Source organism: Choloepus didactylus, chromosome 10, assembly GCF_015220235.1.
Source record: "Choloepus didactylus isolate mChoDid1 chromosome 10, mChoDid1.pri, whole genome shotgun sequence".
Classification (NCBI taxonomy): Eukaryota; Metazoa; Chordata; class Mammalia; order Pilosa; family Megalonychidae; genus Choloepus; species Choloepus didactylus.
The window spans coordinates 63901104-63915069 of record NC_051316.1 but is presented as its reverse complement, the minus strand read 5'-3'; the positions used below and the strand labels follow the sequence as shown (position 1 = coordinate 63915069).

Sequence of the window (13966 nt, the reverse complement as noted above, 5' to 3'; positions counted from 1 at the left end):
AAAATTTCAAAAGAACCACTACTATAAAATTAAATTACACAATAGCTATTCTTAATGTTATGTTAGCTATTAGATAATTTACTCTAACTTTTCCCTAGTTTTTATTCCAGATACTTCAAGGTTCTTTACCTTGGAAGCCTCATGGTACAAGTTGTAGCTCTCACATTCTTCCAAGAATTTCAATGCACTTCCACCACTTGATGGGTCATTAATGAATGAATTCTATCTTTAGCAAAAACCACTCTGGACAGTTAGAACAGTTAAGCCACAGATGGGAGAAAAGAATCACAATACATGTATCTGACTTGTATTCAGTATGTATAAAGGACTCCTACAACTCAATAATAAAAAGATAACCCACTTAAAAAAATGGTCAAAAGGAATTATGAATAAAAGGTTTTGTAATAAATATTAAATAATTTATAACATTTAAATACAATCAAGAAAATTCATGATTTGGACTTTTTTTTGGTAGCTTTAGCTAATTGTTCTAAGTGGATGTTCTTCAGTGGCATTTCTTAGAAATAATCATTCAATAAGTTATTTCACAAGGGTTCATTTTTGTTCTTGTTGTTATCCTTAATTAAAGGTTCCAGGATCAACATAAGGATAAGCAAGGAATTCCCCCAGTTTGTTGCCTTCTGAATCATAGTGGAGCATTCGGAAGCAAACATCACAAAAGAAACATGGATCCTCTGGTGCAAAACTGTCATTATTCGTCACCCATCTGTAGGTTTTAAAAAACGATGTTCATCATTACTCTCAGGTTTTTCATGCTGTTAACAAGCTCTAAGTTACAACTTTAGTAGTAGGCTAAACTTGGCCACTATTGCCTCATCATACTATAATACATTATAATCCCTTATATTATTTTGCACACATGTGTAGATATATCATTACCAAAAGTCTACAAGGCAAAAGGGCACCTAACACTAAGTAACCGCAGAATGCTGTTTTTTTGGAAGAGTTGCCCTTAAAAGATAAATACAGAAATATATAAATCTGTACTTGAAAGCATCATACAACTGTCATTACACACCTATCCTCCAAGTAACTGTTAATATGAACGTAGTTATTTTCTTCTGATCATTTTAAAAAACCATAAAAATGAGATGCTAAGGATGTGATATGTTTGCTTAATTTATCTTTTTAACTGGTAAACTAGTTACTGGCTAATTTGAAAACTCTAGCTGTTTAAACTAGGAGTCAGGATAAAATGTTATCATCTAGAGTATATGCAAATGGCAGTAGGGGCAACATTTTATTCATCTGAAATGTTTTGGGCTTGAGATGTTACTGGCCACAGTAAGATGAAAATGCTATTTTTCAGTCTATCTGAATTCAGCATCTCATGGAATGTTTGCTTACTGTTAACATTTCCTGGTTTTAATTTTGATTGGATTTCCCAAGTTTTTCTGTTGATTACTGAGAAAAGCATTTTATGGTAGGGACATCAAAACAAACTGAAGATATTAATTTCTTCCCTGTTCCTCTGAGTGGTTTTCAAACTTTGAGTCTGATTCACAGTAAGAAATACTTTGTAATCTAAACATGCAGAATCACACAAAAATTATGAAGCCGTATTTGACCTTATTCTGTATGAAGTGCTGTGATTTTTTTTTTTCATTGAGGGGAAGAAGCTGTGGTATGAAATTATGTAAACTGGAGAGGAAGCAGAAAAGAACATGGCTCTCTGATGATATCACTGAGCCCCTTTATCAGTCAATCCTGAAGTCTGACTACTAGGTTAGATTACCCCAAAAAAACATGTTCTTATCTTAATCTGCATTCCTGTGGGTGTGAATTTGTTGTAAATACACCCTCTTGAAGATGTTATTTTTAGTTAAGATGTGGCCCAAGTGAATGAGGGTGGGTATTAGTACAGAATACTGGAGGCCTTATAAAGAGATCCTGGAAGTCAAAGAAGCTAGAAAGGAGAGGATATTGCCATGTGATAGGACAAGAAACCCCAAGGACTGCTGGCAGCCAGCATTAGAACAGAAGATTTCAGGGAGAAAGAAAGCCTTAATGGTATCTTGATTTTGGATTCTAGTCTCAAAACTGTAAGCCAATAAATTTCTGTTATTTAAGCCAAAACAGTTTGTGGGATTTGTGACAGGAGCTCAGGCAAACTAAAACACTAACCTATCCATGCACTTCTTTTATACATAATACATTTCCTTACTGTTTAAAAAATGCTGGATGTAACCCACTGATTCTGCAACACTTAACTAACTAGATAAAACTCATTATGTACACCTTGAAGTACAAATCCTCAGATGCAAATTAGAAAAGAACCAAAATACCAAAAAAGTCAAAAGTATGACTATTGAAAACCAGTACTTATCAAGTAAAAGGTTATCACTTTGAAAGCACAACTATATGATAATACGCTGATTGTACACTTTGGATGATTATCTGGTATGTGAAAACATCTCAATAAAATTGCATTAAAGAAAAAAAAGGATATCACTTACCTGGCTGTGTACATTTTACACACAAAACATTTCCTGGTCCATAGCCAGTGCTTCTTGATAAGAAGGGGATAAAGTGTCCTGTCCAAGCAGTCATCACAATGCACAAGCCTTTCGTACATGAAAAAATAAATGAAAATATTAAAGTACAAGTTTTTTGTGATCTGTAAAGAATTAAAAATATCTATCTCAACATTAGGAACACAATCTATTTTTCAATATTCCTAGATTAACAGATTATTTTTAATATGGCTTTTTGCTTGCTGTACCCTTTATTAAAGTCCAAATGTGGTTCCCGGTATGGTGTGATACCATATGGTATGGTAGGACTTTATGATTTAGGTGTCAGAATTATGAAATTTTTAAGTTTTAAGAAATTGTAAGTGGAAGTCAATCTCTACTCGATCCCCCTAATCAGCTGCATGATTTTGGGTAAATTCTTTAACTATGCTGAACATCAGATTCATCTGAAAAATGAAGGTACTGCACAAGATTATTCTGAAGGTCCCTGCCAATTTTAAATAAGAAAAGAATAGCAAAATGTTAACTTCACCATAAGAAAATGATTACCAAACTTTTGACAAGTGGTAGTGAGAAATGACACTAAACAAATCTGCGTATAAGAGGAAAATGGTAAATTACAGTTGAGAGTAGGATGTATATATATCATGCTCCTTAAACACTTCATACTTGAGAACAAAAATACTTATGTGACCACCTTACGTATAGTTATCAAATTCAAGCAGTTTAACATTGATATAAAGCTTACAGTGTATATTCCAGTTTTTTCATACATCCCAAGTATGTCCTTTTGGGCCTTTTCTCTATTAGTTCCAGTACGGGATCATGTCTTGAATCTGTCATTGTTTCTTTTATTGCTTGCTCTTTTTTTTAAATTGTGGAAGCATACACAATGTAAACTTTCCCATCTCAGCCACTCCCAAGCACACCATTCAGTGGGATTACTTACATTCACAATGTTGCACTACCATCTCTACTAACCATTACCAGAGCTTTCCCATCACCTCAAACAGAAACGCTGTACTCATTTTGCATTAACTTCCCCCATTGTCCTTTCTCCCCACCCCTGGTAACCTGTACTTTTTCTGTCTTTCTGAGTCTGCATAGTCATTATAATAATATTCTAGTAATGAGATCATACCATATTTGTCCTTCTGTGTCTCGTTTATTTCATTCTACATGGTATCATCAAGATTCATCCATGTAACGTCTACGCTACTTTTAAACAATTCCTTAGGAAAGTCCCACATTGTTTTCTACTTTTAACTATTTTAGACTTTACCTGCTTACCATCCCTCCAGAGAACTACAATTTTCACTAAATGATGTTTAAATCATGTCCAATTAATACTTAATCTTCCTGAGATGCAGAACTGATTACAGTTTCATTAAATTTTACTTTGTAACACTTTTCTAGCTACTAATTCATGTTTGCTTTTGCTTAGTTTTCAATATACCTCTCACTGGTTCAGTTTCCTAGTTTTGACAGAAGGTAAAATCCTCTCAGTATCAGTAAAACACAAATGTGTGAAGTCTAGCAGTTCTGTTCTCCCTCAGAGACATCCTTCCTGAGTACTCCAATTACCTGGTCTCTGGACCAGGTTTTTCTCTAGGTCTGCTATACAGCTATTATTTTTGCATCTCTCTTTATGTCTATTGTCTATTCTTTGTGGCATCTCAGTTCTTTTTCTGTCTTGGTTTACTTTCTGTTTGAAGTACTTCCTCTGGCAGCTTTCTGAGAATGAGTGTATTAGAGGCAAATTTTTGGAGATGTGTTCCTTCCTAAGTGAAAAATCAGTGGTTCCCTGTATGATCACATAGTTATGCATTCATCACCAATGTCTATATGTGTTGATTGATAGTCTGAATACAGAAAACTCAGTTAAAAATCTTTTTTCTTCAGAATTTGGAAGACACTATGCTATTGTCTTTTAGTTTCTGGTTTTGTATTAATAAATCTAATACTATTCTGATTGTGGATCTTGTTTTTTTTTTTCTCTTATAGTTACTAGGCCTGATTTTTCTCTGAAAGCTTTTAGGATCTTTTTATCTGCAATGTTCTGCAATGTTTTTTCATTGTGCCAAGCAGCCACAGTTTCAGGGAGACCTAATTTCTTGGCAGTCAACAAGTTTATTATTTTTATTATGGAATTTTCAAAATACACAAATTAGAATATTATAATGAATTCCCACAAACCCATCACACATCTTCAATACTTATAAACTATCCCTTTACCTACTCCCTGCTCCCCACCTCTAGACAATGGATTATTTTGAAGCAAATCCCAGATATTATTTCATTCATAAATACTTCATTGTGCACTGCAAAAAGTCAAGGACCTAAAAAATATAATTTATTATCACGCATTTAAACATTAAAAATAATTCTTCAGTATTACCTAATATCCAATCAGTGTTCAGTTTTTCCTGTTATCTCACAAATGCTTCTTCCGGTTGCCTGAATCAGCTCTATACAGAGAATCTGACAGGTATGTCTCTTAAAACAATCTATGCTCCCCCTCCTTTTTTTTTTTTTCAAACCTTGCAACGTATTAAAGAAACCAGATCAATTGTCTAGCATGGCAGATCTAGACATATAACTATAATGTAGTTTATGTGTTCCTATGTTTTTCCATATCCACTATAAACTAGTTATTAGAAGCTTGATTCAACTCAGGTTCAACTGTTTGGCAAAAATATTACATTGGCATATTTAAATTCTTACTGCACCACATCAAAAAGCACTTAATGGATTTCCAGTCAACCAAAATGGTGGCAGAAGACACTCCAGGGATTATCCAATAATCTTTGAAAACTAAAATCTAATAGAGCCATCTTCAAAAGTCCTGAAACAGTTAAAAGGATTACAGCAACTGTTGAGTGCCAAATCAAGAAAATGCAGCTTGAAAAATAGTAGACATCCCCGGTGTGGTGTAAAGTGAGCCTGAACTCCCACTGTGGGTCCCTGGCCCTATGCAAAATCACCCATATGTACCAAATGGGGTGACTGTTGGTGTCAATCCATCATATATGCACCCTCAGGGACTGAGCCAGGAAACTTGTCTCTGGCTCATCCAGAATCTCCCTGGCAGGCAGAAGCAGCTTGCCAGCTGCTAAACCAGTGTAAGAAACAAGTAAAAGCAGCCTGGGGCAAAAGATTACCAGCTTTAAGAGATACAATAGAGCTCCCTGGAGGAGGGCGGGGAGAGTACTATTTCATAGGGAGTAAAGGGGCCATTCACATTCCTAGTCAACAGGAATCCCTAACACTAGAAGTGAGCACAAGCCCAGGACAAGACCCAGGCTCAGAAAAGAAAGAGAGGACCCTGCACTTCACTTTCTCCTTGGGCTGCTCTTCTTGATAGGAGGGATAAGCTCTGAATAAGAACAGCCAGCACACAGCCATTGGCAAAGATTGTGAAAGGTGTTTTTATGTTTTTGTTTTTAATTGGTTTGTTTTTGTTAGTTCCTGGCACTCAAGGAAATCTCTGTCACATCACTAGTTGGATACAAACTTAAGAATAGACAGCTCAAAAATGAAATTCCAGAGACATCACATTAAAGTATTAAAATGTACAGTATGCAACAAAATATTACAAGACAACGAAACAGGAAATGATGACCCATCCAAGGAAACAAGGAAAAATTCATAGAACATCAACGAAGAAGACTCAATTTGGACATACTTGACAAAGACTTACAAATAATGATTTTCAATATACACTAAAAGAGATAAAGGGAAAAAAAGAAATTAAAGGATATCAGCAAAATAATGCATGAACAATACAAGAATTTCAATAGATGAAATTTTCAAAAAGAAACCAAATACTGCTGTTGAAGATCACAGTAAATAAAATGAAAACGTTCTTATAGTCTCAAGAGCAGACTGGAGGTGGCAGAAGAAAAGAATCAATGAATTAGAAGACAACAAAATTGAAATGATTCAAGGGGAAGAGCAGAAAGAAAAAAGATGAAAAAAGTGAACTACCTAAGAGACCCATGGTACATTATTAAGCATACCAATATATGCATTATGGGAGTCCCAGAAGGAGAAGAAAGAAAGAGGTAGAAGGAATAGAGAAATAATGGCACAAAACTTCCTAAATGTAAAAACAAAAAATACGAATATTCACATTTCAGAAGCTCAGTGAACCCAACGCAGTATAAACTCCAAGAAAACCACTCCAGACACCTAGCAGTCAAACTGTTGAATGTCAATAAAAGGAGACAGTTCTGAGAGCTGCAAGAGGAAAGCATGTTATGTACAAGTAAGCCTCAATAAGATTAAGCTCTAATCAGAAATTATGGAAGCAAGAAGGCAGTGGGATGAAATATTTAAAGTACTGAAATAAAACATTGCCAATCGAGGATTTTATATTGGTGACAATGTCTTTCAAAAAGGATGGACAGATTAAGAAACTCCCAGATAAAAGCTGAGTGAGTTCGTCACCAACAGACCTGCCCATCAAGCAAAGCAAAAAGGCTGAAAGGCAGACATTAAACAGTGGATCAAAGAAGCATAAAGAAATAAGGAGCTCCAGTAAAGGTATCCATATGGGTAATCATAAATGCCAGTACTACTGAATTGTATTTTTTGATATGTAACTTGACTTTTTACTGTTTATAGGTTCTAAAATGCAAACACATAAAAAGTAATAATAAATCTATGGTTTTGGACATACAGTGTATAAAGATATAATTTGTAACAAGTACAACAAAAAGGTGGGGGAATAATAAAGAGAAAAGGGAATAGTGTTTGTGTACATTATTTAAGTTAAGTTGGTATCAAATCAATTGTGACTGATACAGATTTGGGATGTTAAATTTAAGCTCCGTGTTAACCAAAAAGAAAATATATGAAAAACATATAGAAGGAAATGAGAAGAACTCAAAATGATACACTAAAAAAGCCAAATAAATATGAAAGTAAGCATTAATGGATGATTTGAGGGACAAAAACATGTAAGACTTACAAAGACCAAATACCAAAATTGCAGAAAGAAGTCCTTCAGTATCTGTATCTATTTTAAATGTAAATGGAGTAAACTCTGCACTCAAAAGCAGAGACTAGAAGAATGGAGAAAAAAGCATGGCACAATTATTTGTGTTTATAAGGGATTCACCTGAAATTCAAAGACATAGCAGGATGAACCTGAGAATGGGAAAAAAAATACCATGCAAATAGTAAACAAAAAGAGCTTGAGTAGTTATACTAACATTAGATGAAACAGACATTAAGTAAAAAACTGTTATGAGGTACAAGGAAGTTCACTATATACCGATAAAGGGGTCAATATAACAAGACATACCAATTATAAATACATATATGCACCTAACGGCAGAGCCCCAAAACACATGAAGCATATACTGGCAGATCTGAAGGGAGAAATCATAGTTCTACATTAATCACAAAATTCTTCAGGACACCACTTTCAATAATGAATAGAACATCTCAACAGAAGATCAATCAGGAAATAGAAGGCTTGAATAATCAATTAACTGAACAGACATTTATAGAGCACTTCCCAACAGCAGAATATACATTCCTCACCAGTGCACATAGGTCCTTCCCCAGGATACGCCATGTTAGGTCACAAAACAAGTCTCAAAATATAAAAATATAGAAATCATAAAATATATATTCTCCAACCATAATGTAATGAAGAAATCAATAACATAGGGAGACTGGAAAATTCAAAAATATGTGGAAATTAAACAACATACTCATATATAACCAATGGGTCAAAGAAGAAACCATAAGGAAAAGTAGGAAATCTATAAAGGTGAACAAAAATAAAAACACAACTTACCGAAACTACAGAATGCAACAAAAGCAGTGATCAGAGGGAAATTTCTAACACTGAATGCTTACGTTAAAAAAAAAAAAGAAAGGAAGGAAAAAGAAAAGGAAAAGAAAAAGAAAGATCTCAAATCAGACACCTAAACTTGACAACTGGAGTCTCAGGTAAAAAAGAGCAAACTAAACCAAAAGCAGCAGAAAAAAGAAAATAAGGATTAGAGTGGAGTTAAATGAAAATAAGAGAATCAAACAGTAGAGAAAATTGACAAAATCAAAAGTTGGTTCTCAGAAAATAACAGTAAAATTGACAAACCTTTAGCTAGAATGCCAAAGAAAAAAAAGAGAGTCAAATTATATAAAATCATAAATGATAGTGGGGGCATTGCTTACAAACCCCACAGAAATAAAAAGGATTATAAGGGGATACTAGGAACAAATGTATACCAACAAAATAGATAACCTAGACAAAATGGACAAATTCCTAGAAACCACAAAGTACCTACACTGACTCAAGAGGAAATGGAAGATCTGAACAGACCAATAACAAATAGATTGTATCATTCATCAAAAACCTCTCCAGAAAGAAAAGCCCAGGGCCAGATGGCTTCATAGGTGAATTTTATCAAACATTCAAGAATTGGACCTGAGGAGGGAACATTACCTAACTCATTCAATGAGGCCAACATCACCCTAATATGAAAGCCAGATAAACATACCACAAGGAAATTAGATACCAATATCCCTTAGGAATACAGACACAAAAATCCTCAACAAAATATTAACAAACCGAGTCTAAGAGCACATTAGAAGAACTATACCCCATGATCAAGTGGGATTTATTTCAAGTATGCAAGAGTAGTTCAACACAAGAATATCAATTAAGGTAATGTACCACATTAATAGAATGAAAGAAAAAAACCACCTATCATCTCAATTGATGCAGAAAAGGCAGTGGACAAAATCCAGCACCCCCTTATTGATAAAAATACTTAGAAAACTACAACTAGAAGGAAACTTCATCAACATGACAAAGGGCATGTTTTTAATTTCCTAGGCTGCTGAAAGCAGATTACCATGAAATGGGTTGGCTTTAAACAATGAGAATTTATTAGCTCAGTTTGAGGCTGTGTGAATATAAAAAATCAAGGCACCATCAAAGTTTTCTTCCCAGATGGGCTGCTGGTAATCCTTGGCTGCTCTACCACATGGCAAGGTACACAGCAGCATCTACTAGTCTCTCCCTTCTCTTCCAGGTTTTGTTGCTTTCAGTTTTTTGCTTACATGGCTTTTTCTTTTTGCTTACATGGCTTTTTCCTTCTCTTTCTGTATTCATTCTGTTTATAAAGGACTCCAGTAAGAGGAGTAAGACCCATACTGAATGAGGTGGATCACACTTTAACTGAAGTAGCCTCATCAAAAGATCCTACTTACAATGGCCCACACCCACGGGAATGAATTAAAGTTAGGAACATGTCTTTCTGGGGTACACATAGTTTCAAATGACCACAGGGCACACACAAAAAACCCACAGCTAACTTCATACTCAATGGTGGAAGACTAAAAAAGCTAAGATCAGAAACAGGATAAGGATACCCACTGTCACCTCTGTTATTCAACATTGTTCTAAAAGTTGGAGCCAGAGCAATAAGGCAAGAAAAAGAAATGAAAGTCATCCAAATTGGAAAGGATGTAGTATAATTTTCCTTTTTTTTTTTTTGCAGATGACATCATTCTATATAAAGTCCTGAAAAATCCACCACATTTAGCAAAGTAGAATACAAGATAAACACCTAAAAATCAGTAGTGCTTCTATACACTATTACTGAACAATCTGAAGAGGAAATCAAGAAAAAAAAATTCAATTTGCAACAACTAAAACAATCAAATATTTAGGAATAAAATTAACCAAGGATGTAAAGGACTTGTACAAGAAAACTACAAAAAATTGCTAAAAGAAATAAAAAATGTAAATAAATTGAAGGACATTCCATGTTCATAGATTGGAAGACTAAATAAATATTTTAAGATATCAATTCTACCCAAAGCAATTTACAGATTCAACACAATCCCAATCTAAATTCCAACAGCGTTCTTTGTAGAAATGGAAAACCCAATCATCAAATTTATATAGAAGGGAAAGGGGCCCCAACTAGTCAAAATATTCTGAAAAACAACAAAGTTGTAGGACTCACATTTTCCAATTTTGAAACTTATTACAAAGCAACAGTAATCAAAACAGCATGATAATGGCACAAGGAAAGACATATAGGTCAATGGAATTGAAATGAGAGCTCAGAAATAAAGTCTCATATCTGAGGCCAATTGACTTTTGGCAATAGTACCAAAGTCCATTCTATTGGGAAAGAATAGTCTCTTGAACAAATGGTGCTGGGAAAACCAGATGTCCATGTGCAGAGAGAAGGTGGACCTCTACATAACACCTTATATAAAAATGAACTCAGACAGAATCAAAAGCCACATTATGAGAACCCAAACTACAAAACTTCAAGAAAAAAAAAAGGGAAGCATCTGCAGGACCTTGTGTTACATAATGCTTTCTTAGACTTTACACCAAAAAACACAAGCAACAAAAGAAAAAAATAGATATTCATCATAAAATTAAAAATTAAAAAGATTGTCCACAGAATGGGAAAAATATTTGGAAATCAAGTATCTGATAAGGGTTTCATTTCCAGAAAACATAAAGAAAACTGAAATCTCAACTACAAAAAGACAAACTACTCAATTAAAAAACAGGAGATACAAAGATAGCAGTGTGGGGCAACAGGGCATATATCTCCTACAGAAAACAGCTACTGGCCAAGCAGAAACTGTCAGAATCATGGTTCTGGGGCTTCGGAGGCTGTGGAGCGCCATACAACACCCAGGAAAGAGCAAGATGAGGAGATTGAGAAGCTGCAGCAGGAATGAAGTGAACTGCTCCTGTGACACTGACCAGTGCCCACTCCCACCCTTGAGTCTTGCCTTGGGTATGGTCCATGGCTGGTTCCACAGATGGAGAGGGGAGTGAAGGACTACCTTCCTGGGAAAAGGTGAGGGAGACAGTCGAGTCCCGAGTGTGGCTTCTGATTGGTGAGTTTGGACTATTAGGATCCCGCCCTGAATCATGGTTCTAGCCTGCTCAGAAAAGTGACTCTAGTGGCCACTGTTTCAACACCGTCCAGAAGAGGCTGAAAAAATACACTCCCTCTGCTGTGAGAAAAGGTTTGCAGAAGAGCACCATACACTGGGCAAGCCAGGAAAATGCATATTTGGGGAGGGGAAAGTGAAAAAAGAGAAAAAGGGGCTTTTTTGCATCTTTTCTGTTCCTCTCCCCAGGGCCCTTTGGAATGCTCTACACCCCATTTATGGGTCCTTAGCTGTTTTTACCAAACACAGGCAATTATAAAGATCAAGAATGAGTTGAACCAAGAGTCAAAGAAGAGCTGTAACACAAAGCCAATCAATAATAAAACCCTAGGCAAGAGAGAAAAACTTAACATCAGAGTAATCTCATCAAGATAATCAGATGCCTAGACATCAGCAAAAACTTACAAGCTATACTAAGAAGCAGGAAAGTATGGTGCAGTTAAAGGGACAAATTAGAACTTTGGGAGAGACACAGGATTTGAAACAACTAATCAATGATATTCAAACAAATCTCCTAAATCAATTCAAGGTGATGAAGGAAAATATGCCTAAATAGTTAAAGGATATTAAGAAAATGGGGTGAGCATAAAGGAGAATTTAAAAAGCATGCAAAGAAAAATAACAGAACTTATGGGATAGAAAAACATAATAGATGGAGATTCAAAATACATTAGCATCATACAACAGCAGATTTCAACAGGCAGAAGAAAAGATCAGTGAGTTGAGTTAGAAGACAGGGCACCTGAAATGGAACACACAAAAGATGAGATACAGAAAACAGTGGTAAAAATTAAGCATGGCATCTGGAAAAAAGACAGCATGAAGCACACAAACATATGCATTATGGCTATCCCCGATGGAGAAGAGAAAAGGGGCAGAAAGAATATTTAAGGAAGTAATGGCTGAAAATTTCTCAACTCCTATGGAAGAAATAGTTATCCATGTCCAAGAAGTACAATGTACATCAAACAGAATAAATCTGAATAGACCTACTCCGAGACACATATTAATCAGAATGTCAAATGCCAAAGACAAAGAAAATTGTGAAAACAAGAGAAAAGCGATTCATCAAATACAAGGGTCTCCTCATACGATTAGGCATGGATTTCTCATCAGAAACCACAGAGGTGAGAAGGGAGTGGTATGATAAATTAAAGATACTGAACTGCCAGCCAAGAATTCTTTATTTGGAAAAATCGTCCTTCAAAAATCAGGGAGAGTTTAAAATATTCACAGATAAACAGAAGCTGAGAAGTTCATTAACAAGAGACCTGCCCTACAAGAAATACTAAAGGAATTTAGGCAGGCTAAAAGGAAAAGACAGGAGAGAGAGGCTTGAAGGAGAGTGTAGAAATGAAGATTATCAATAAGGGTAACTAAAAGGGTAAAAAGAGAGACAAAAATAAGATCTGACATATGAAAGCCAAAGGAAAAAATGGTTGAAGTACTGCCTTTACAGTAATAACACTGAATGTTAATGGATTAAACTCCCCAATCAAAAGACACAGAATGGCAAAATTGATAAAAAAAAATATGAGCCATCTATACCTATCTACAAGAGACTCACCTTAGACCCAAAGATACAAACAGACAGAAAGTGAAAGGCTGGAAACAGTAACCAAAAAAGAGCTGGGGGTAACTATACTAATATCAGACAAAATAGACTTTAAATGCAAAACTTTCACAGGAGACAAAGGACACTGTATATTAATAAAAGAGGCAATCCACTAAGAAGAAATAACAATCATAAATATTTATGCACCTAACCACTGTCGCCCAAAATACATGAGGCAAACACTGGAAACAATGAAGGGAGAAATAGACACCTCTAAAATAATAGCTGAAGACTTCAATATTCTACTTTCATCAATAGAACATCCAGACAGAGGATCAATTAGGAAAAGAACATGAATAATTTGATAAATGAATTAGACCTAACAGACATATACAGAACGTTGTACCCCAAAACAGCAGGATATACATTCTTCTCAAGTGCTACTCGATCATTCTCAAGGACAGACCACATGCTGGGTCATAAAATAGGTATTAATAAATTTAAAAAGACAAATTATAGAGAGCTCTTTCTCTGATCACAATGGAATGAAGCTGGAAATCAATAACAGGCAGAGAAATAGAAAGTTCACAAATTTATGAAGGTTGAATGACACAGTCTTAAAAAAAATCAGTGGGTCAAAAGAGAAATTGCAAGAGAAATCAGTAAATACCTTGTGACAAATGAAAATGAGAACACAATATATCAAAACATATGGGATATAGGAAAGTCAGTGTTGAGAAGGAAATTTATATCCCTAAACACCTATATTAAAGAGGAAGAAGGAGCTAAACTCGAATACTTAACTGCAATTGGAGGAACTAGAAAAAGAACAGCAAAATAATATCAAAGCAAGCAGAAGGAAAGAAATCACAAAGATAAAAGCAGAAATAAATGAAACTGAGAACAAAAGACAATAGAGAGAATCAACAAAACCAGATACTGATTTTTTGAGATCAATAAAATTGAC

General features: G+C 35.0%; 1 protein-coding gene across 2 annotated transcripts in view; it reads right to left on the bottom strand.

Moving 5' to 3' along the window:
* The window catches only part of SNAPC3 (small nuclear RNA activating complex polypeptide 3), a 51827-nt gene that overhangs the window by 4841 nt on the left and 33020 nt on the right, over positions 1-13966 (bottom strand). For both annotated transcript variants that reach the window (XM_037798579.1, XM_037798577.1), the window contains exons 8-9: positions 2478-2585; positions 130-727 (exon numbers count right to left, since the gene is read on the bottom strand). In XM_037798579.1, the coding sequence (XP_037654507.1) occupies positions 580-727; positions 2478-2585 (256 nt within the window). In that variant the 3' untranslated portion in view covers positions 130-579. The remainder of the gene's footprint in view (positions 1-129; positions 728-2477; positions 2586-13966) is intronic.